Source organism: Oncorhynchus mykiss, chromosome 3 (assembly GCF_057628025.1).
Source record: "Oncorhynchus mykiss isolate SJ-2025 chromosome 3, ASM5762802v1, whole genome shotgun sequence".
NCBI classification, from domain to species: domain Eukaryota; kingdom Metazoa; phylum Chordata; class Actinopteri; order Salmoniformes; family Salmonidae; genus Oncorhynchus; species Oncorhynchus mykiss.
Genome location: NC_143024.1, coordinates 19,668,020 through 19,692,033, shown reverse-complemented (window position 1 = coordinate 19,692,033; position 24,014 = coordinate 19,668,020). Strand labels below are relative to the sequence as shown.

Sequence of the window (24,014 nt, the reverse complement as noted above, 5' to 3'; positions counted from 1 at the left end):
AATTGTGTGTGTGGGGTACAGAGGGGAGGTAGTTATTCAGAAACTGTGTTAAAACACTATTATCCCACACAGAGTGAGTCCACGCAACTTATGTGAATTGTTAAGAACATGTTTACTCCTAAAAATTTGGAAAAACATCATTCCTATTTGATGTTATTCAGGCCAGCAGCATACCACCCTGCATACCACTGCTGGCTTGCTTCTGAAGTTAAGCAGGTTTGGTCCTGGTCAGTTCCTGGATGGGAGACCAGATCCTGCTGGACTTTTGGATGGAACGTTAAACGGGTGTCCTGACTCTCTGAGGTCATTAAAGATCCCATGGTACTTATTGTAAGAGTAGGGGTGTTAACCCCTGTGTCCTGGCTAAATTCCCAATCTGGCCCTCAAACCATCACAGTCACCTAATAATCCCCAGTTTACAATTGGCTCATTCATCCCCCTCCTCTCCCCTGTAACTATTCCCCAGGTCTTTGCTGCAAATGAGAATGTGTTCTCAGTGAACGTACCTGGTAAAATAATGGATAAATGGGGCAATGAGTAGGCCAGTGACAAAACAATCTCTATTTAATACATTTTAGAATAAGGCTGTAATGTAACAAGATGTGGGAAAAGTCAAGGAATGTGAATACTTTCTGAAGGCACTGTACATGCAGATGTGAACATGCACACACACAGGACCACTAGTAACAGTGCCAGGATGTGACTGCAGCAAGTCCTCTGTCCTGTCGCAGTTCACACATTTGCACAGGGATGCATCCACCCACACACACCCACCTCTTTGTGCAATGCTGTCAGATTTTGTGTCTGCTCAGTTGGAAAATAAGAAAAGAGGGAAAAGAATGAAGATAAATAATGATTTATAGTCGCATTTAAAATCTGTTCTAGCCATGTTATAGGGACGTTCAGGTTGGATTTCTCCTGGGCTAAAGGACCCAAAGACATATCAACTGAATCTTTTCTGTTCAGAGTTGAGAGACAACTTTTCAAGTCAGTGTTTCAAAACAGAGTGTATATTTAGTGTCTCTCTTTGTCAGTCAGATAGTGGTATGTGATATCAACACCCCCTCTAATCAATACGGCTTGATTAGTGGTTGTAGATGGCTCTCTGTGGGTCGATAAGGAGACACTTTCTGTCCAGCGGATAATTGTCTTGCCACTCTCATTAGAGGAAAAGAGAAAGAGGGGGAGGAAAGGCAGATAAGAGGAAGAGAGAGAGAGGAAGAGAGAGAGCAGCTGGGGGTGGTAATATGTCCATTCTGATTTTAAGATGCGTAGAAAATGGTGTAATAGTGTAAATGGTCCATTCTGATTTAAGATGCGTAGAAAATGGTGTAATAGTGTAAATGGTCCATTCTGATTTAAGATGCGTAGAAAATGGTGTAATAGTGTAAATGGTCCATTCTGATTTAAGATGCATAGAAAATGGTGTAATAGTGTAAATGGTCCATTCTGATTTAAGATGCGTAGAAAATGGTGTAATAGTGTAAATGGTCCATTCTGATTTAAGATGCGTAGAAAATGGTGTAATAGTGTAAATGGTCCATTCTGATTTAAGATGCGTAGAAAATGGTGTAATAGTGTAAATGGTCCATTCTGATTTAAGATGCGTAGAAAATGGTGTAATAGTGTAAATGGTCCATTCTGATTTAAGATGCGTAGAAAATGGTGTAATAGTGTAAATGGTCCATTCTGATTTAAGATGCGTAGAAAATGGTGTAATAGTGTAAATGGTCCATTCTGATTTAAGATGCGTAGAAAATGGTGTAATAGTGTAAATGGTCCATTCTGATTTAAGATGCGTAGAAAATGGTGTAATAGTGTAAATGGTCCATTCTGATTTAAGATGCGTAGAAGATGGTGTAATAGTGTAAATGGTCCATTCTGATTTAAGATGCGTAGAAAATGGTGTAATAGTGTAAATGGTCCATTCTGGGTGCAGCAGAAAACCTACTTATCTTAGATTGCATTTGGGTTCAGTGGAACAATACATTATTATCTCGTCATCACCTGATATCTACCAGGGTGTTTATCAATGAAATAATCGATTGACAAACACAATCACAGACTGGTGCCAAGTGCCCCCCCACACACACACACTTTCCATTCTTGGGCATAAGTGCACTAGAAACTAGGTAATTGAGATTAGAGTTGGAGACACCAAAGGAGAGAAGACATCAATGTTTTCAATTTCATTTAAAATAATGTTACAATTCATTACAATAAGTCAATAAGTTAAATTACTAAATGACATCAGCTTTCATCAATTCAACCCTGTGTGGTTCTCTTCAGATTGTTTTATTTTCTCATTTGCTTCATTTGTCAGACAGGTGAAGATACTGTAGGATAAGAGAAGTTGCTTAATATCTTACTTAAATAAAGAGTTGACGATGAGAGACAGAGGAGTGTTTGAGAGAGAGATATCGCAGATTACAGGGCGAGATAGCAGAGGCTTGATTGACAAGTGAAGCAGCCTATGGGAGTGAGACATGATGATCCATTGTGTAAACAGCCTAAGCCTGTTGGAGATTCAGGTCCCAAATCAAATCACTCACAGATACAGGAAAACCCATTGGTGTAGCGATGCCTGGAGAAGTGAGTACACCATCATTTTGCCAGAAAAATCTTTCATAGAAAAACAACAAATGCATGTTAAGCCCACATCAATGCTTATACCGCACAAGGAGACCATTTTTTAGGTCTGGGAAAAATCTAAAATACTATTTTGCGAGGGTCTAGTTGCCCTTTAAAATAATTAAGCAAAATACCATGTGGCTCGCAGTGTCTGTACTCTACAATGTAGGCCTACAGTAGAGTACATGTGATTGCAGAGTTTTCAAAAGAAATGCCCTCCAGATTGATACAAATCATAATTATATCTTGTAGGCCCAATTTGCAGTCAACATTTAAAGATGCACTATACAGAAATAGCTCCGCCATTTCCTGGTTGCTAAAATTCTAAGTTTGCCTAATTTCAGTTTGTGACAAAACAATAGGTAATTGTACAGAGAGTCTTTGTACATTCTCAACCTCTATGATCTCGTTTGGTCGCCCAAATGTACATATTGCAGCTTTAATTAGGAAGTTTTCCTTGGGAAAGCATTTGGAAATGTTCATTCAAAACAGCACGATGACTGAATTGAGCACTGCAAAGAGCTGCTCCATGGGACAACCAGCTGCGGCTCTTACTGCCATGATATTCAGCTGAAACTTGGCTGTGTGCAGCGCACATGTGAATATAATACACGTGCTTTGCGATTGTGTAGGCTACTTTCTCTATTGTACCACATACTTGATACCATTTATACCACCACTACACTACTTTGATACGGATCAGTGGGAATTAAGAAGTGACTATACCCAATGTCCACTGAACAAAAAGTGGGTTTTGTGCATATTTATTTTATTGAACCTTTATTGAAACCTCTGTGGGGTTTAGGGCGTATACCTCCGTGTAGCTCCTACTACACCACTGTTTAAACCTCTGTGGGGTTTAGGGCGTATACCTCCGTGTAGCTCCTACTACACCACTGTTTAAACCTCTGTGGGGTTTAGGGCGTATACCTCCGTGTAGCTCCTACTACACCGTATACCTCCGTGTAGCTCCTACTGCACCACTGTTTAAACCTCTGTGGGGTTTAGGGCGTATACCTCCGTGTAGCTCCTACTGCACCACTGTTTAAACCTCTGTGGGGTTTAGGGCATATACCTCCGTGTAGCTCCTACTACACCACTGTTTAAACCTCTGTGGGGTTTAGGGCGTATACCTCCGTGTAGCTCCTACTACACCACTGTTTAAACCTCTGTGGGGTTTAGGGCGTATACCTCCGTGTAGCTCCTACTGCACCACTGTTTAAACCTCTGTGGGGTTTAGGGCGTATACCTCCGTGTAGCTCCTACTACACCACTGTTTAAACCTCTGTGGGGTTTAGGGCGTATACCTCCGTGTAGCTCCTACTACACCACTGTTTAAACCTCTGTGGGGTTTAGGGCGTATACCTCCGTGTAGCTCCTACTGCACCACTGTTTAAACCTCTGTGGGGTTTAGGGCGTATACCTCCGTGTAGCTCCTACTGCACCACTGTTTAAACCTCTGTGGGGTTTAGGGCGTATACCTCCGTGTAGCTCCTACTACACCACTGTTTAAACCTCTGTGGGGTTTAGGGCGTATACCTCCGTGTAGCTCCTACTACACCACTGTTTAAACCTCTGTGGGGTTTAGGGCGTATACCTCCGTGTAGCTCCTACTACACCACTGTTTAAACCTCTGTGGGGTTTAGGGCGTATACCTCCATGTAGCTCCTACTACACCACTGTTTAAACCTCTGTGGGGTTTAGGGCGTATACCTCCGTGTAGCTCCTACTACACCACTGTTTAAACCTCTGTGGGGTTTAGGGCGTATACCTCCGTGTAGCTCCTACTACACCACTGTTTAAACCTCTGTGGGGTTTAGGGCGTATACCTCCTACACCACTGTTTAAACCTCTGTGGGGTTTAGGGCGTATACCTCCGTGTAGCTCCTACTGCACCACTGTTTAAACCTCTGTGGGGTTTAGGGCGTATACCTCCGTGTAGCTCCTACTACACCACTGTTTAAACCTCTGTGGGGTTTAGGGCGTATACCTCCGTGTAGCTCCTACTACACCACTGTTTAAACCTCTGTGGGGTTTAGGGCGTATACCTCCGTGTAGCTCCTACTACACCACTGTTTAAACCTCTGTGGGGTTTAGGGCGTATACCTCCGTGTAGCTCCTACTACACCACTGTTTAAACCTCTGTGGGGTTTAGGGCGTATACCTCCGGTAGCTCCTACTACACCACTGTTTAAACCTCTGTGGGGTTTAGGGCGTATACCTCCTGTAGGTTAACACTGCATTTAAAGATGTGTGTGGTGTTGCATCAGCATCCAATGATAACATCCACCAGATATTGAATCAGGTGTGTTACTGCTTGGCTGGGGCAAAAGCCTGCACCCACACCGGCCCTCTGTTAGAATACTGGCCAGCCCTGTTGTATAGGAACTGATCTAGTGTTTCTCAGTGGGAGGGAGACCCCTGCAGGTCGTTCTGAGCACTGCAGCGTCTTCAGATACACAAGGACCAATATATCAATTGAACCAAAGACTCACCTAAACCAACACCATAGACATATCCTACAGACTGACAATCACGATGTGTTTTCTAAAGCATCACACCTTTTCTCAAGAACAGAAAGACACAAAACATGTAAATCGAGATGCACTTTGAGTTCAGTGTTTTTACAACCCAGTATAAATACAGTCTTCATGAGACCCCACGGTTAGGCATCAGCAGAACAGAAAGCTTAGGCTAGGATAGAATGAATACAGATTGAGCTTAACGTGGTCAACATCTTACAGGGTTCTTTTTGTGCTATTCTGTCCAATGTCTGAAATGTCCACATTAAAAATGATAGATATATATATATATCTGTTGGTACACAAAACACACAGGTGAAGTAAACATGTTCCTTGTTCAGGTATCTGTCAAGATGGCAGAATACTTTTCTGGGATCCAATTCCTACATGATGAGCATTGTGTGTGTGTGTGTGTGTGTGTGTGTGTGTGTTTTAATGAGAAGGTTTGTGTATTCAAAAATGGCTTCAGGGCAATTTCAGCATCTGTAAACTAAAACAGAACCAGCAGCTGAAACACACATGCTACCCTTGGTTCTGCTCGGCCCAATAGTCACAAATAAAGGAAATGTATGGTTTCTCTCTCTCTGTAATAGTCTCTTCAGTAGATATCTTTGAAATGGAGATAGTGGCTACAAACAGGAGATAATATCTATATGTCAATCGGTCTGTGTGGTTCATATGAGTCCAGTCTCTTGTATCATGCGGCCGTTTCCCTCCGTCTGTCTGTCTAGACTCATTCTGGGAGTTCAGTTCAGAGTCAGAGAGAAGGGTTGTTTCTACCTCCAGGGTTCCAACCTAGACTCTCACAGCTGTCCATAATCAGTCGACAGACACACACACACACACTTCCTGTTTATAACTTTTCAGATGCGTCTCCTCAGTCCATCACCACCAGCCGTTTCCTCTTTTAGAACAGGTTCTGTTCCATCACCACCAGCCATTTCCTCTTTTAGAACAGGTTCTGTTCCATCACCACCAGCCGTTTCCTCTTTTAGAACAGGTTCTGTTCCCTCACCACCAGCCATTTCCTCTTTTAGAACAGGTTCTGTTCCATCACCACCAGCCATTTCCTCTTTTAGAACAGGTTCTGTTCCATCACCACTAGCCGTTTACTCTTTTAGAACAGGTTCTGTTCCATCACCACCAGCCGTTTCCTCTTTTAGAACAGGTTCTGTTCCCTCACCACCAGCCGTTTCCTCTTTTAGAACAGGTTCTGTTCCATCACCACCAGCCGTTTCCTCTTTTAGAACAGGTTCTGTTCCATCACCACCAGCCGTTTCCTCTTTTAGAACAGGTTCTGTTCCATCACCACCAGCCGTTTCCTCCTTTAGAACAGGTTCTGTTCCATCACCACCAGCCGTTTCCTCATTTAGAACAGGTTCTGTTCCATCACCACCAGCCGTTTCCTCTTTGAGAACAGGTTCTGTTCCATCACCACCAGCCGTTTCCTCATTTAGAACAGGTTCTGTTCCATCACCACCAGCCGTTTCCTCTTTTAGAACAGGTTCTGTTCCATCACCACCAGCCGTTTCCTCTTTTAGAACAGGTTCTGTTTCAGCATCTGTATCCCTCTTTTGTTCTCTTCTTCCACTGCACTCTGTTCCAGTCCAGAGCACTCCAAAGTGGCCACAAAATGGCCTTGAACGTTGTCCTTGCACGTTGTCAAATCCCTTGTCCAATATCGTCTCAGAGAACCATCTCCTTCAGCCAATCGCACCACAAGACGTTAGCCTCCTTAGCCAATAGTCACAGGTCTCCATGGAGTTTTGAAGGCATGTATCTAAGTTTTTAGAGTTACTTATTCACCTGTACAAACCTGCTATATGTTTCTACTGTAGCTTCCTGTTGGCTTGTGTTTATATCGTGTGCTTGGGTTGTATTCAAGGGTTCATGGTGAATAACAGCTTAAGTTGTAGTGTGCGTGCGTCATTGTTTCTCCTTCAGTCAGTCCAGAAGTCGTTCATTTGTAGTTTGATGGTGTGTAGTGGTTGTTGATCTGTAGTTGCTGTTATTGGTATGTAGAAGTTGTAGTTTGTTGGTTTGTAGTTGATGTAGTAGTAGTTGTGTGAGGACAGGTAGTGGTGGTAGTTCCGGGCCGAACCAGACCAGAGGGATGGATGGAGGAGAGCATGTTTAGGAGGTGATGATCTCTCCTCCTAGGTGCCTCCATTCCTTCTGTGTCTCAACAGCTGGAAGATATTCTGAAACAGACACACGGCTCAGGAAACAACAACATGCGCAGGCTGGCAAAAATGCACAATATGAACACTCGCACGCACGCACACACACACACACACACACACACACACGCACACACCCACCCACACACACCCCCAGGCCACTGCTGTACCAGAGACAGAGGCAGGCAAAGCCTTACCTTGCTACACATACCTTCTTTACTGCAGTTCTTATTGTCCTTATCCACAGCCTCCTCTTCCACCTGGAGACACACAACATTCCACAACATTCTCAAACAATATCAGTGGACAACATTCAAAAGATATTAGCCAGTGAAATGTGCAGCATAAGACTCCTGGTTAGCCAGTAGACAGTACATGGCAGCATAAGACTGCTGGTTAGCCAGTACATGGCAGCATAAGACTGCTGGTCAGCCAGTAGACAGTACATGGCAGCATAAGACTCCTGGTTAGCCAGTAGACAGTACATGGCAGTATAAGACTGCTGGTTAGCCAGTAGACAGTACATGACAGCATAAGACTGCTGGTTAGCCAGTACATGGCAGCATAAGACTGCTGGTTAGCCAGTAGACAGTACATGGCAGCATAAGACTGCTGGTTAGCCAGTAGACAGTACATGGCAGTATAAGACTGCTGGTTAGCCAGTAGACAGTACATGGCAGCATAAGACTGCTGGTTAGCCAGTAGACAGTACATGGCAGCATAAGACTGCTGGTTAGCCAGTAGACAGTACATGGCAGTGTAATACTGCTGGTTAGCCAGTAGACAGTTCATGGCAGCGTAATACTGCTGGTTAGACAGTACATGGCAGTATAAGACTCCTGGTTAGCCAGTAGACAGTACATGGCAGCGTAAGACTGCTGGTTAGCCAGTAGACAGTACATGGCAGTATAAGACTCCTGGTTAGCCAGTAGACAGTACATGGCAGTATAAGACTCCTGGTTAGCCAGTAGACAGTACATGGCAGTATAAGACTCCTGGTTAGCCAGTAGACAGTACATGGCAGTATAAGAATCCTGGTTAGCCAGTAGACAGTACATGGCAGTATAAGACTCCTGGTTAGCCAGTAGACAGTACATGGCAGTATAAGACTCCTGGTTAGCCAGTAGACAGTACATGGCAGTATAAGACTGCTGGTTAGCCAGTAGACAGTACATGGCAGTATAAGACTCCTGGTTAGCCAGTAGACAGTACATGGCAGTATAAGACTGCTGGTTAGCCAGTAGACAGTACATGGCAGTATAAGACTCCTGGTTAGCCAGTAGACAGTACATGGCAGTATAAGACTCCTGGTTAGCCAGTAGACAGTACATGGCAGTATAAGACTCCTGGTTAGCCAGTAGACAGTACATGGCAGTATAAGACTGCTGGTTAGCCAGTAGACAGTACATGGCAGTATAAGACTCCTGGTTAGCCAGTAGACAGTACATGGCAGTATAAGACTCCTGGTTAGCCAGTAGACAGTACAAAGCAGTATACAACCCTCTTCTCACCTCTTTCCTCCACTTGAGTTCACAGAAGACTCTCTCAACGCACTCATGCAGGTAGTTGAACTGGACACAGGACAACAAAGGGTTAACTCTCTGCACATTGATACATCATGTTCAGACATTCGTTGGGACTCTCAAAAGGTGTGTACTGTGAGTGTGTGTGAGACTCACGTAGGGAGTAAAGATCTTGACCCAGCGAGGTTTCTTCTCTGCCCTGGCGTACTGGAAGCAGAAGGCCATGCCCTCCTCATCAGTGTCCCAGTGCTGCATCTCCACCCACTCAAACACAATCACCTGGTTCTGTTACAGAGAGACAGGGTTAACACACACACACACACACACACACACACACACACACACATATACACACACACACACATATACACACACATTCTCCATACCTCTAGTGTTCCCTCCTCTGTGCAGGCGTGCAGTTTAAAGTTGTGTATGCTGATGGCTGTGACGACGTGGCCTTTGCGTCGGGAGTCACAGGAGCAGTGTGGGAAGATGATCTCATTGTAGCCTTCACAGCCCCGTAACATACTGAGATACTGGGGGAAAGAGAAAACATTTCTAGAAACCATCCTATGTTCCATGTCTATTTGGTCATATATGCCATGTATATACCAAGTCTTACACTACATGACCTAGTTTATTCCCATCTATTACAGCCCTACCAGTCATGTACTCCCTGACGAAGGCCATGAGTTTTAAATCTGTTTCCATTGAACATGCCATACAAAAAAAGGCATTTTAATTCATTATCTGAAGAGGGCCTTGGTCCTCCTTTCTTTTTGACAGTCATGTACTGTATTTGCTCATTAGTTGTGACAGTAATGTCTGTTGTAGCATGGCCATCTAGTGACTAGAAGAGAGGCAGAGCGAGACACTAACCATGGCCATCTAGTGACTAGAAGAGAGGCAGAGAGAGACACTAACCATGGTCATCTAGTGACTAGAAGAGAGGCAGAGCGAGACACTTACCATGGTCATCTAGTGACTAGCAGAGAGGGAGAGAGAGAGACACTAACCATGGCCATCTAGTGACTAGCAGAGAGGGAGAGAGAGACTAACCATGGCCATCTAGTGACTAGAAGAGAGGGAGAGAGAGACACTAACCATGGCCATCTAGTGACTAGAAGAGAGGGAGAGAGAGAGCCACTAACCATGGCCATCTAGTGACTAGAAGAGAGGGAGAGAGAGACACTAACCATGGCCATCTAGTGACTAGAAGAGAGGGAGAGAGAGACACTAACCATGGCCATCTAGTGACTAGAAGAGAGGGAGAGAGAGACACTAACCATGGCCATCTAGGGACTAGCAGAGAGGGAGAGAGAGAGAGAGACACTAACCATGGCCATCTAGTGACTAGCAGAGAGGGAGAGAGAGAGAGACACTAACCATGGCCATCTTCTTCTGTTCTGCTAATTTCTGTAGCTGGTAGGACTTCTCCTCTGCCTTGATAAATCCCCTTTTCACATCATCCACCGCCTGAGAGGTGGGGGGAGAGAGAGAGCGTTATAATGGACAAACCGCACATTCCCCTGACACACAATGCACATTCCCCTGACACACAATGCACATTCCCCTGACACACAATGCACATTCCCCTGACACACAATGCACATTCCCCTGACACACAATGCACATTCCCCTGACACACAATGCACATTCCCCTGACACACAATGCACATTCCCCTGACACACAATGCACATTCCCCTGACACACACACCTGGTGGAAGCAGTAGCTGACGGCCAGTTGGTTGTCATTGAGCAGGATCTCCTCCTCGGTGGTGAAGAGCCACTTGCGCAGGGTGAGGCAGGTCCCAGGGACAGCAGATGTGTAGTTCTGAACATACAGCTTGTGGGGGAACTCATTAGGAGCCAGTTTACGCACTGACGGAGAGAGAGAGAGATACAGAGACAGAGAGCGACAGAGTTAGGTCGGTGGGAGAGAGAGCGACAGGGTTAGGTCGGTGGGAGAGAGAGCGACAGGGTTAGGTCGGTGGGAGAGAGAGCGACAGGGTTAGGTCGGTGGGAGAGAGAACGACAGGGTTAGGTCGGTGGGAGAGAGAGCGACAGGGTTAGGTCGGTGGGAGAGAGAGCGACAGGGTTAGGTCGGTGGGAGAGAGAACGACAGGGTTAGGTCGGTGGGAGAGAGAGCGACAGGGTTAGGTCGGTGGGAGAGAGAGCGACAGGGTTAGGTCGGTGGGAGAGAGAGCGACAGGGTTAGGTCGGTGGGAGAGAGAGCGACAGGGTTAGGTCGGTGGGAGAGAGAACGACAGGGTTAGGTCGGTGGGAGAGAGAGCGACAGGGTTAGGTCGGTGGGAGAGAGAGCGACAGGGTTAGGTCGGTGGGAGAGAGAGCGACAGGGTTAGGTCGGTGGGAGAGAGAGCGACAGGGTTAGGTCGGTGGGAGAGAGAGCGACAGGGTTAGGTCGGTGGGAGAGAGAGCGACAGGGTTAGGTCGGTGGGAGAGAGAGCGACAGGGTTAGGTCGGTGGGAGAGAGAGCGACAGGGCTAGGTCGGTGGGAGAGAGAGCGACAGGGTTAGGTCGGTGGGAGAGAGAGCGACAGGGTTAGGTCGGTGGGAGAGAGAGCGACAGGGTTAGGTCGGTGGGAGAGAGAGCGACAGGGCTAGGTCGGTGGGAGAGAGAGCGACAGGGCTAGATCGGTGGGAGAGAGAGCGACAGGGTTAGGTCGGTGGGAGAGAGAGCGACAGGGTTAGGTCGGTGGGAGAGAGAGCGACAGGGTTAGGTCGGTGGGAGAGAGAGCGACAGGGCTAGGTCGGTGGGAGAGAGAGCGACAGGGCTAGGTCGGTGGGAGAGAGAGCGACAGGGTTAGGTCGGTGGGAGAGAGAGCGACAGGGTTAGGCCGGTGGGAGAGAGAGCGACAGGGTTAGGCCGGTGGGAGAGAGAGCGACAGGGTTAGGTCGGTGGGAGAGAGAGCGACAGGGTTAGGTCGGTGGGAGAGAGAGCGACAGGGCTAGGTCGGTGGGAGAGAGAGCGACAGGGTTAGGTCGGTGGGAGAGAGAGCGACAGGGTTAGGTCGGTGGGAGAGAGAGCGACAGGGTTAGGTCGGTGGGAGAGAGAGCGACAGGGCTAGGTCGGTGGGAGAGAGAGCGACAGGGTTAGGCCGGTGGGAGAGAGAGCGACAGGGTTAGGCCGGTGGGAGAGAGAGCGACAGGGTTAGGCCGGTGGGAGAGAGAGCGACAGGGTTAGGTCGGTGGGAGAGAGAACGACAGGGTTAGGTCGGTGGGAGAGAGAGCGACAGGGTTAGGTCGGTGGGAGAGAGAGCGACAGGGCTAGGTCGGTGGGAGAGAGAGCGACAGGGCTAGGTCGGTGGGAGAGAGAGCGACAGGGCTAGGTCGGTGGGAGAGAGAGCGACAGGGTTAGGTCGGTGGGAGAGAGAGCGACAGGGTTAGGCCGGTGGGAGAGAGAGCGACAGGGTTAGGCCGGTGGGAGAGAGAGCGACAGGGTTAGGTCGGTGGGAGAGAGAGCGACAGGGTTAGGTCGGTGGGAGAGAGAGCGACAGGGTTAGGTCGGTGGGAGAGAGAGAGAGAGCGACAAGGTTAGGTCGGTGGGAGAGAGAGAGAGAGAGAGAGAGAGAGAGACAGGGTTAGGTCGGTGGGAGAGAGAGAGAGTGACAGGGTTAGGTCGGTGGGAGAGAGAGACAGAGTGACAGGGTTAGGTCGGTGGGTGAGAGAGAGAGAGCGACAGGGTTAGGTCGGTGGGTGAGAGAGAGAGAGAGCGACAGGGTTAGGTCGGTGGGTGTTTTCCGGTTGTGGCTAGATGGTATACAGCTACAGTAGGAAAGTTCCATGTTTGAGTTGCGTCAAGGAAAAATGTAGCATTTTACCTAACCTTTACCCTTTTCCTAACCTTAACCTAATTCTCCTAACCCACTACGTTAATTCTCCTAACCCACTACGTTAATTCTCCTAACCCACTACGTTAATTCTCCTAACCCACTACGTACGTTCTCCTAACCCACTACGTTAATTCTCCTAACCCGCTGCGTAAGTTCTCCTAACCCACTATGTTAATTCTCCTAACCCACTACGTTAATTCTCCTAACCCACTACGTTAATTCTCCTAACCCACTACGTTAATTCTCCTAACCCACTACACTAATTCTCCTAACCCGCTGCGTAAGTTCTCCTAACCCACTATGTTAATTCTCCTAACCCGCTGCGTAAGTTCTCCTAACCCACTATGTTAATTCTCCTAACCCACTACGTTAATTCTCCTAACCCACTACGTTAATTCTCCAAACCCACTACGTTAATTCTCCTAACCCGCTGCGTAAGTTCTCCTAACCCACTATGTTAATTCTCCTAACCCACTACGTTAATTCTCCTAACCCACTACGTTAATTCTCCTAACCCACTACGTTAATTCTCCTAACCCACTACGTTAATTCTCCTAACCCACTACGTTAATTCTCCTAACCCACTACGTTAATTCTCCTAACCATACTACGTAAATTCTCCTAACCCATTACGTTAATTCTCCTAACCCACTACGTTAATTCTCCTAACCCACTACGTTAATTCTCCTAACCCGCTGCGTAAGTTCTCCTAACCCACTATGTTAATTCTCCTAACCCGCTGCGTAAGTTCTCCTAACCCACTATGTTAATTCTCCTAACCCACTACGTTAATTCTCCTAACCCACCACGTTAATTCTCCTAACCCACTACGTTAATTCTCCTAACCCGCTGCGTAAGTTCTCCTAACCCACTACGTTAATTCTCCTAACCCACTACGTTAATTCTCCTAACCCACTACGTTAATTATCCTAACCCACTACGTTAATTCTCCTAACCCACTACGTTAATTCTCCTAACCCACTACGTAAATTCTCCTAACCCACTACGTAAATTCTCCTAACCCACTACGTTAATTCTCCTAACCCACTACGTTAATTCTCCTAACCCACTACGTTAATTCTCCTAACCCGCTGCGTAAGTTCTCCTAACCCACTATGTTAATTCTCCTAACCCGCTGCGTAAGTTCTCCTAACCCACTATGTTAATTCTCCTAACCCACTACGTTAATTCTCCTAACCCACTACGTTAATTCTCCTAACCCACTACGTTAATTCTCCTAACCCACTACGTTAATTCTCCTAACCCACTACGTTAATTCTCCTAACCCACTACGTTAATTCTCCTAACCCACTACGTTAATTCTCCTAACCCACTACGTTAATTCTCCTAACCCACTACGTAAATTCTCCTAACCCACTACGTTAATTCTCCTAACCCGCTGCATAAGTTCTAATTCTCCAAACCTGCTGCATAAGTTCTCCTAACCCACTACGTTAATTATCCTAACCCACTACGTTAGTTCTCCTAACCTGCTGCGTAAGTTCTCCTAACCCGGCTATGAAAAGCCAATTCGTAGCTGTATACCATCTAATCAAAACCGTGTTTCGCTACAAATAGAAATGCTTTGCTCATATCCCAACCAACCAGACACCACAACTCCCTCAACAGCAACATCATGAAGAAGTGATTCAATCAACAAAGCTCCTGGGTAGGAATGTTAACCTCTATGATTAAAGACACACACACACACACACAGACAGACACACACACACACAGGAGTAGGTGTTAGCCTGTCTTTGATGGAAGAGGGACAGGGCTGACTTAACAGATGTTACTGAGTGGAGACAGACTTCATTAAATGAATGAGAGACTGGCACCAGAGATCCTGGTGTCTACATGTTGGTACATTCATGGGAAAAATGTGCAGGTCTCTACCCCAAATTAATGGGAAAGATGAGCAATGCTACCCACTGTAGCAGGATATGCAAACAACACACACTATAGCTTGACTATTGAGGTAAGACTTGAGTGAACTGTCACTTTAACGACTCTGTATGTGAGTAAAATGTGCTTTAGGGGGAAGATTCTGACCATATTAAAGTTAGAACAACCCAACATTAGCTATCAATCATTCATTAAGGCCATTAAAGCGTCATATAGCTTTTTACAGAGCTCTCAGGTCCACTCTCAATCTGAATGTAGTAAGAGGACCGCGCACGCACGCACTCTCTCTCTCTGGGCCAAAGTCTCAGGTGATTAAGGTTAATGCTAGAGTTAGCACATGGAAAAAGACTAGTACTATGAAATAAAAGATCTCACCCTCACACTTACCAAAGGAGTGGTTGATGACCTCAAACAGAGCAAAGTAGCTGGCTGTTATGCTGTCCATTCCTACTGTCATGACCACAGCCTGTGGGAGAGTGGGAAAGGCCTGTGCATTAACAAAGAGGCCTGTGCATTAACAAAGAGGCCTGTGCATGAACAAAGAGGCCTGTGCATGAACAAAGAGGCCTGTGCATGAACAAAGAGGCCTGTGCATGAACAAAAAGGCCTGTGCATTAACAAAGAGGCCTGTGCATTAACAAAGAGGCCTGTGCATGAACAAAGAGGCCTGTGCATGAACAAAGAGGCCTGTGCATGAACAAAGAGGCCTGTGCATGAACAAAGAGGCCTGTGCATGAACAAAAAGGCCTGTGCATTAACAAAGAGGCCTGTGCATTAACAAAGAGGCCTGTGCATGAACAAAGAGGCCTGTGCATGAACAAAGAGGCCATTTACGGTCCAGCCTAGAATTGCTTAATGTGGGTCCAAGTGGTAACCAAGGTGTGAGGGTGTGGCCTGATGGTCCTGGGGACTCGGTGTGGCCTGATGGTCCTGGGGACTCGGTGTGGCCTGATGGTCCTGGGGACTCGGTGTGGCCTGATGGTCCCAGGGACTAGCTAGGTGTGAGGGTGTGGCCTGATGGTCCTAGCTAGGTGTGAGGGTGTGGCCTGATGGTCCTGGGGACTAGCTAGGTGTGAGGGTGTGGCCTGATGGTCCTGGGGACTAGCTAGGTGTGAGGGTGTGGCCTGATGGTCCTGGGGACTAGGTGTGAGGGTGTGGCCTGATGGTCCTGGGGACTATGTGTGAGGGTGTGGCCTGATGGTCCTGGGGACTAGGTGTGAGGGCTGTATGTGTAACTAGAGGTTAGGGGTGTGTTACCTGGTAGACCTGGTCAGTTGTACAGTTCTTGCGGACTCGGACTGTGACGGTGGTTTTATCAGGCATGGCTATCCTCAACTCCACATCTGATACGCCGTTATAGTTCTACGGAGAATGGGGGGTGGCAAGAGATGACTTACAGCCAGACGGTTGAGAAGGCGGTCACAGGACCACTCATAGGCCAGACATGCGCACACACACACACAGTGTAGACAGAGATGGAAAAGCAGAAGAGAGGAAACCAAAAAGAAGAAAAAAGGACAGAGATGCCAGCCCCATCTCACACACCACACATCCCAGAGGATAGGATGAGAGGAGAGAGAACAAGAGAGAAAGAGTCTAAAACAAGAATACATCTTAGAGAGAGGAATAAGCAAACACATTCAGAATGACACGCTTACCTCATCAGACTCGTCAGACAGAAACTCCTGCATGACATCACTCTCCCCAATCACCCTCACTGAACACACTGTGAAGAGAGAAGGAAGAATGGGCAGCAGGATGGTGAAAAGGAGAGGAGAGAGAAAGTAGAAACACTGAGAAAGGCAGATCCCACTGTAGACACTCCCATGAGTTCCTCTCTTAGTAGCCTGTAATCCTGACCATCTCTACCTCCTCTCTAAGACACTCCCATGAGCCTCTAGTAGCCTGTAATCCTGACCACCTCTACCTCCTCTCTAAGACACTCCCATGAGCCTCTAGTAGCCTGTAATCCTGACCATCTCTACCTCCTCTCTAAGACACTCCCATGAGCCTCTCTTAGTAGCCTGTAATCCTGACCATCTCTACCTCCTCTCTAAGACACTCCCATGAGCCTCTCTTAGTAGCCTGTAATCCTGACCATCTCTACCTCCTCTCTAAGACACTCCCATGAGCCTCTCTTAGTAGCCTGTAATCCTGACCATCTCTACCTCCTCTCTAAGACACTCCCATGAGCCTCTCTTAGTAGCCTGTAATCCTGACCATCTCTACCTCCTCTCTAAGACACTCCCATGAGCCTCTCTTAGTAGCCTGTAATCCTGACCATCTCTACCTCCTCTCTAAGACACTCCCATGAGCCTCTCTTAGTAGCCTGTAATCCTGACAATCTCTACCTCCTCTCTAAGACACTCCCATGAGCCTCTCTTAGTAGCCTGTAATCCTGACCATCTCTACCTCCTCTCTAAGACACTCCCATGAGCCTCTCTTAGTAGCCTGTAATCCTGACCATCTCTACCTCCTCTCTAAGACACTCCCATGAGCCTCTCTTAGTAGCCTGTAATCCTGACCATCTCTACCTCCTCTCTAAGACACTCCCATGAGCCTCTCTTAGTAGCCTGTAATCCTGACCATCTCTACCTCCTCTCTAAGACACTCCCATGAGCCTCTCTTAGTAGCCTGTAATCCTGACCATCTCTACCTCCTCTCTAAGACACTCCCATGAGCCTCTCTTAGTAGCCTGTAATCCTGACCATCTCTACCTCCTCTCTAAGACACTCCCATGAGCCTCTCTTAGTAGCCTGTAATCCTGACCATCTCTACCTCCTCTCCAATCCTTTCCACATGTATTTTTCTTCCTCCATTTATTGCATCATCTTCCACCTTCTTCCAGTTATCTCTCCATCTCTCATTCCACCCTTTCTATCACCTTTCCAAATGGTTTTTGCTCCATATTTCTCTGGCCTTTTCCTCCCTCTCACCTTTCTCCAGGTATTCCTCCAGTCCCCTGCGTCTAGCGTCTAGTTGTTGTTCAGACAGGGAAAAAGGCCATTTGCCAGGTATTTTGGGGAAGGTGTAGTTGGCAAACTCTCTCTTCAGGTTCTGGTTGAGGATAGCAAACTCCCTGTACCTCTTAGAGCACAGCTGTCTGCCTGCCATGTACACATTATACATCTGCAAACAGAGACACACAGTTCAAATATACTTTAGGTATTTTATTTCATTTAACTAGGCAAGTCAGTTAAGATCAAATTCTTATTTAAAATGACGGCCTAGGACCAGTGGGTTAACTGCCTTGTTCAGGGGCAGAACGACAGATTTTTACCTTGTCAGCTCGGGGATTCGATCAAGCAACCTTTTGGTTACTGGCCCAACGCTCTAACCACTAGGCTACCTGCGGCAATACCTACATGTTATGTACATCTTTCCTCAGGCATTTTATCTCTCCCTCCCTCTCTCCCCTGGTTGCGTTCAGTGTATTTGCATGCTGGGACAGATGTGGACAGGTTATTCGCACCACTCCGTCCCTCTCTCCACCCACCCCTTCCTTTCTTTCTCCTTCCGTCCATCTACTCACCACAAACCTCTCCTGGTTGAGTTCAGCGTGTTTGTATGTGGGGACGGAGATGGGGACGGCCTGTTTGTCGCTGTAGTCGTAGCAGGACTGGGCTGAGCCGTCGTCTCCAGGGTCCAGACAGTCAGCCTCCTGGGGAGGTACAGACAGCACGGCCAGCATCAGCTCCCTCTCCCCCGCACGGATCAGATCCACCACCTGCTTATGGGTCGCCCCCTCCACGTTCACACTATTACTGAGACGAGAGATGGAGAGAGAGAGAGGCAGATGAAGGGAGGTAGAGATTGAATACTCATTCATAATTGGGCTAGGGTATACTGAGTCATCATTGCAAATGAGCAGCAGCACTCATACATAATTAGAAACTAGCATTGGTTCTTTCTGCCTAAAATGAATTGTGTTGTTGACGTTTCTTGCTGCCTAGTCAGTGTCTGTCTTGGTGTGAGTGGACTCTTGTATAACAGTGATCATCCTATATTAAGTACCAGTCTGTGTGTGTCTGGGTGTGAATGGACAAACCCTCTTGTATAACAGTGATCATCCTATATTAAGTACCAGTCTGTGTGTGTCTGGGTGTGAATGGACAAACCCTCTTGTATAACAGTGATCATCCTATATTAAGTACCAGTCTGTGTGTGTCTGGGTGTGAATGGACAAACCCTCTTGTATAACAGTGATCATCCTATATTAAGTGCCAGTCTGTGTGTGTCTGGGTGTGAATGGACAAACCCTCTTGTATAACAGTGATCATCCTATATTAAGTACCAGTCTGTGTGTGTCTGGGTGTGAATGGACGAGCCCTCTTGTATAACAGTGATCATCCTATATTAAGTACCAGTCTGTGTGTGTCTGGGTGTGAATGGACGAGCCCTCTTGTATAACAGTGATCATCCTATATTAAGTACCAGTCTGTGTGTGTCTGGGAGTGAATGGACAAACCCTCTTGTATAACAGTGATCATCCTATATTAAGTACCAGTCTGTGTGTGTCTGGGAGTGAATGGACAAACCCTCTTGTATAACAGTGATCATCCTATATTAAGTACCAGTCTGTGTGTGTCTGGGAGTGAATGGACAAACCCTCTTGTATAACAGTGATCATCCTATATTAAGTGCCAGTCTGTGTGTGTCTGGGAGTGAATGGACAAACCCTCTTGTATAACAGTGATCATCCTATATTAAGTGCCAGTCTGTGTGTGTCTGGGAGTGAATGGACAAACCCTCTTGTATAACAGTGATCATCCTATATTAAGTACCAGTCTGTGTGTGTCTGGGAGTGAATGGACAAACCCTCTTGTATAACAGTGATCATCCTATATTAAGTGCCAGTCTGTGTGTTTCTGGGAGTGAATGGACAAACCCTCTTGTATAACAGTGATCATCCTATATTAAGTGCCAGTCTGTGTGTGTCTGGGAGTGAATGGACAAACCCTCTTGTATAACAGTGATCATCCTATATTAAGTACCAGTCTGGGTGTGAATGGACGAGCCCTCTTGTATAACAGTGATCATCCTATATTAAGTACCAGTCTGTGTGTGTCTGGGAGTGAATGGACGAGCCCTCTTGTTTAACAGTGATCATCATATATTAAGGGTCAGTCAGTAGACGTCATGATAAGGCTGTCAGCAAGTGTAATGTTCACCTCAGCCGGAACTCTGACGTCTCCCATGGCAACGGGGTCACGGTGGGGTCACGTCACTCAGATGATTGTGCGTCAGAGCATGAGCTAGTAAGCTGGACTTGTGACCTCTACAGGGACTCTGTGTGTGTGTGTGTGTGTGTGTGTGTGTGAGAGAGAGAGAGAGAAAGAGAGACTGGGCCACTCAGATGGCAGCTTGCCAGGGCATGAGACTGTGTGTGTGTGTGTGTGTGTGTGTGTGTAAGCAGGAGTGCTGACGTCTGCACTGCAGCAGCCTATAGTAAATATTACAGTTACCAACTATAGTTAGGCTCACAGTTCACACAGTAGAAACTATTGATACAGAAGAACCCAATCCTACCTTCAGGATACACATGATGTCCACGTGATATTTCTGTAGAAGTTCACAGGAAAATAAATGATAAAGTAGCCCTTTGCCTAGTAAACCCAGGCTAACTATCATGTTGTTACATCAGTGACAGAGGAACAGAAAGCAGGCCAAAGATTACAGCATCAACACACAACACTGCCAGACAGACCACCTGCAGTGGAGATGCTCCACGAGCACTGCAGTTAACACTGAGGAAGACACTGGGGTCATAAAACAAACAGACAATGACAGAGATACACACACTCCAATGTTTCATCAAGGAAACTGACAGTGTGCGCACAGCCGGCACAACTCCTAATCAGTGTGTGTGGGTAGAGAACACAGTAGGTCCATTCTGTAATCTGTAGGCCTGTGTGTGTTATGCGTCCCAACATGTTGATCACTGCATGTATCCCTTACAGGTGTCAAAAAACCCAGACTCATTTCCTTTAAATCACTAGTCTCTCGGCTGGCTAATGTTTAACTGAAAGCTGCTGAGGTAGTCATACACACACAGACATACAGAGACAGACTGGACCGAGACAAACACACACACACACACAGAAAGACAGACTGGACCGAGACAATACACACACACACACACACACACAGAAAGACAGACTGGACCGAGACAAACACACACACAGACATACAGAGACAGACTGGACCGAGACAAACACACACACACACAGAAAGACAGACTGGACCGAGACAAACACACACACACACAGAAAGACAGACTGGACCGAGACAAACACACACACAGACATACAGAGACAGACTGGACCGAGACAAACACACACACACACAGAAAGACAGACTGGACCGAGACAAACACACACACACACACAGAAAGACAGACTGGACCGAGACAAACACACACACAGAAAGACAGACTGGACCGAGACAAACACACAGAAAGACAGACTGGACCGAGACAAACACACACACACACAGAAAGACAGACTGGACCGAGACAAACACACACACACACACAGAAAGACAGACTGGACCGAGACAAACACACACACACACACACACAGAAAGACAGACTGGACCGAGACAAACACACACACACAGAAAGACAGACTGGACCGAGACAAACACACACACACAGAAAGACAGACAAAAACACTTCCAAGTCTTTCTCCAGTCTAGTCTGGTTAGAATTCAGGAACAACTGTGGGTCATATAACCATGAGTGTTTGGACTGGACTGGAGGCTGTCATAAAGGCATGGGTAGGGGGCTGAGAGGCAGAAGTTCTCTGGGACTGTGTGTGTGTGTGTTCTCTCTGGGACTGTGTGTGTGTGTGCGTGTTCTCTGGGACTGTGTGTGTGTGTTCTCTGGGACTGTGTGTGACCCCTTTGGGACTGTGTGTGTGTTTGTGTGTTCTCTGGGACTGTGTGTGTGTGTGTGTTCTCTGGGACTGTGTGTGTGTGTGTGTGTGTTCTCTGGGACTGTGTGTGTGTTCTCTGGGACTGTGTGTGTGTGTCCTCTGGGACTGTGTGTGTGTGTCCTCTGGGACTGTGTGTGTGTTCTCTGGGACTGTGTGTGTGTGTGTGTGTGTGTTCTCTGGGACTGTGTGTGTGTGTCCTCTGGGACTGTGTGTGTGTTCTCTGGGACTGTGTTGCTGAGGAGTGTGGATTTTGGAGAGCTGTGGAGATGCTACACAAGCACTGCAGCTAACACTGAGGGACTGCTGTGTGTGAGCATATGGAGCACATGGGCAGGTGTCTCTCGCTGGCATAGATAATTGTGTTGCTCAACACACACACACACACAATGGGCGTGCAACCACCCTTGCACGCACACCAATATTAGAGTCAACAAGCTGCCAGGCCACTGCACGGCACCCAATCATAAAGCAGCAAACAGTGAGCCAACAAATCAAAACAGAGAATTACTGAGAGCACATCCAATCAAATATGTATCCCGTATCCAGCAACCCCCCTCGCTCACTTTTTCTTCCCCTCACACTGGTACTGATGCTGAGCTGTATGCTGCCTGCTCCTTGCCATGGCAACAGAACCTAACATCGCCAAGCTAGCTACCCCTGTGCATACTAAACCTGTCGCAAAGACCAGACAGACACACTGCACTCTCTATGCATTGCAGCATCCGCATCCAGACACATTTGGCATACTATGGCTATTGTTGATCTATTACAATTAGGAAATGTTAAGTCCCATTTAATTGAGACTAGATAGAAAGCATTTGGGCACACTATTAAAATACATATTATTATCATCAAGGCAAGTAGGTAAAAATAGTAGCGGACTATGAATGTGCACGCATTGAATGGCCATTTTTCCATTATCTGGTTCTGTTAATAAGAATGACACATGCTGTTTTTCTGGTAACGTGATGTGTAGGGAAGGAAGGAACCTGTGTGTGTGGTGGTGTTAATATAGTTAGCTTGTATCCAAGTTCAGAGAGTCAGTGTGACTGGAATTCGTAATGATCACATGCTCTCACACAGACCGTCTTTTCATTGGGATGAACCGGCTCTTCTGCCCTGTACACTCCCGATAAGACTGGCACAAGCACAGACTGATGCATGAGTTAGCAAGGCTTTGTTAACCTAGTCTCCAGGTCAAGTGAAACATATCATTTAACGTTGCTAGCTATGATCGTTTATGGCGTTGCACTGAGCCGAGGACAACAGCTTGTGAATTATGGAGTTAACGTTAGCTAGCGAGCTTAAATTTGGGACAGCAGAACACGTTTGTTTCACGAACCAACTGCAGTGCAGAGGAGCTGACATGGCAATTACCGTCCTTTTAAACTTTGCTGTGGTCTGTTTGTTTTGCCCTGCCTTGACCAAATATCTACCATTGAGCTAGCTTACGCATGTAGTTAGCAGCTACCAGATAGCAAGCTAACTCTTACTTACACTTCCAGAATCCGGTCTCCTTTCGAGATACCGGCTCTGTCCGCTGCACCGCCTGGTAAAACAGCACTAACATGCTGTAGCGGGGCATACAATTCCCCGTTGATGCTCCGTAGTTGTCCTCCTTCGCTAACCTGTCCCCGGACATTGAAGCCATATCCCGAATCAGACTTGACTATCCGCACCAGTCGCGGGCCTGACGTAACGGTAGTCACCGTTTGGCAACTGCCGGTGCCCTGCGTTGGGCTGACACCGGAGCCGTTAGGGGAGGATGGCTGAACTAACGGAGGTGCCACCGAATTAATTCCCTCTCCCTCGACGTCTGCCATTTTCCGTCAGCCTGTTTCCCCCTTATCCACTTTGAGTCTCCAAACTTCAAGGTAGCTCTCCTAGTTATCTAGCTAGCTTGCTAGAAACGATGGAGAGAGGAGGAGCGACCAAGTAAACGAAAACCGATTTGACTCGAGAGACTGCCCTCGCTGGAACCCGCCCATCGTCTGGTTAGAGTGGGTCTCTACTGCGCAACCGCAACATCAAGATACTGGGCTCATTTGAGTGGATACATTTTGTCAAGTCGATGGTCACTATGGGATCAATATCATGCCAAATGTATTGTGAATTCACAGCATGCGTTTTGTATTCGTGTATCATGATCTGTACAAATAAGTACCAATCCACAAATGTAAAGCCCTTTCCACAAGTGTAAATCATATATAAGATATAAGTCTCCAACTTCAGTGATTTTTGCAATTCGTTCCAATCATTGGCAGCAGAGAACTGGAAGGAAAGGTGGCCAAAGGAGGTGTTGGCTTTGGGGATGACCAGTGAAATATACCTGCTGGAGCACGTGCTACTGGTGGGAGTTGCTATGGTGACCAGTGAGCTGAGATAAGGTGGGGCTTTACCTAGCAAAGACTTATAGATGACCTGGAGCCAATGGGTTTGGCGACGAATATGTAGCATGGGCCAG

The 24,014-nt window shown here is 46.9% G+C and overlaps 1 protein-coding gene across 2 annotated transcripts; it reads right to left on the bottom strand.

Moving 5' to 3' along the window:
- Positions 1-2,173: 2,173 nt before the first annotated feature.
- On the bottom strand, positions 2,174-23,565 carry LOC110520873 (sorting nexin-27). 2 transcript variants are annotated; one of them, XM_036967769.2, is made up of 13 exons: positions 23,048-23,563; positions 18,148-18,379; positions 17,552-17,744; positions 16,274-16,341; positions 15,873-15,977; positions 15,003-15,081; positions 10,575-10,738; positions 10,243-10,332; positions 9,243-9,392; positions 9,013-9,141; positions 8,845-8,904; positions 7,545-7,593; positions 2,174-7,354 (listed from the first exon to the last, which is right to left on the bottom strand). In XM_036967769.2, the coding sequence occupies exons 1-13, from the start codon at positions 23,371-23,373 to the stop codon at positions 7,287-7,289; spliced, it is 1,713 nt and encodes a 570-aa protein (XP_036823664.1). In that variant the 5' UTR covers positions 23,374-23,563; the 3' UTR covers positions 2,174-7,286. The 2 variants fall into 2 exon arrangements, with proteins under 2 accessions (XP_036823664.1, XP_036823681.1); XM_036967786.2 differs by having other exon boundaries at positions 3,380-7,354; positions 7,531-7,593; positions 23,048-23,565.
- Positions 23,566-24,014: the final 449 nt, after the last annotated feature.

Bases quoted from the DNA above. Each gene is read 5' to 3' on its own strand.
- LOC110520873 (XM_036967769.2), bottom strand. From the start codon at position 23,373: ATGGCAGACGTCGAGGGAGAGGGAATTAATTCGGTGGCACCTCCGTTA. The intron at 8,905-9,012 runs GTGAGTCTCACA...TCCTGTGTCCAG, and splicing joins TCAAGATCTTTACTCCCTAC to TTCAACTACCTGCATGAGTG. The intron at 7,355-7,544 runs GTATGTGTAGCA...TGTCTGTTTCAG, and splicing joins TAAGAACTGCAGTAAAGAAG to AATATCTTCCAGCTGTTGAG.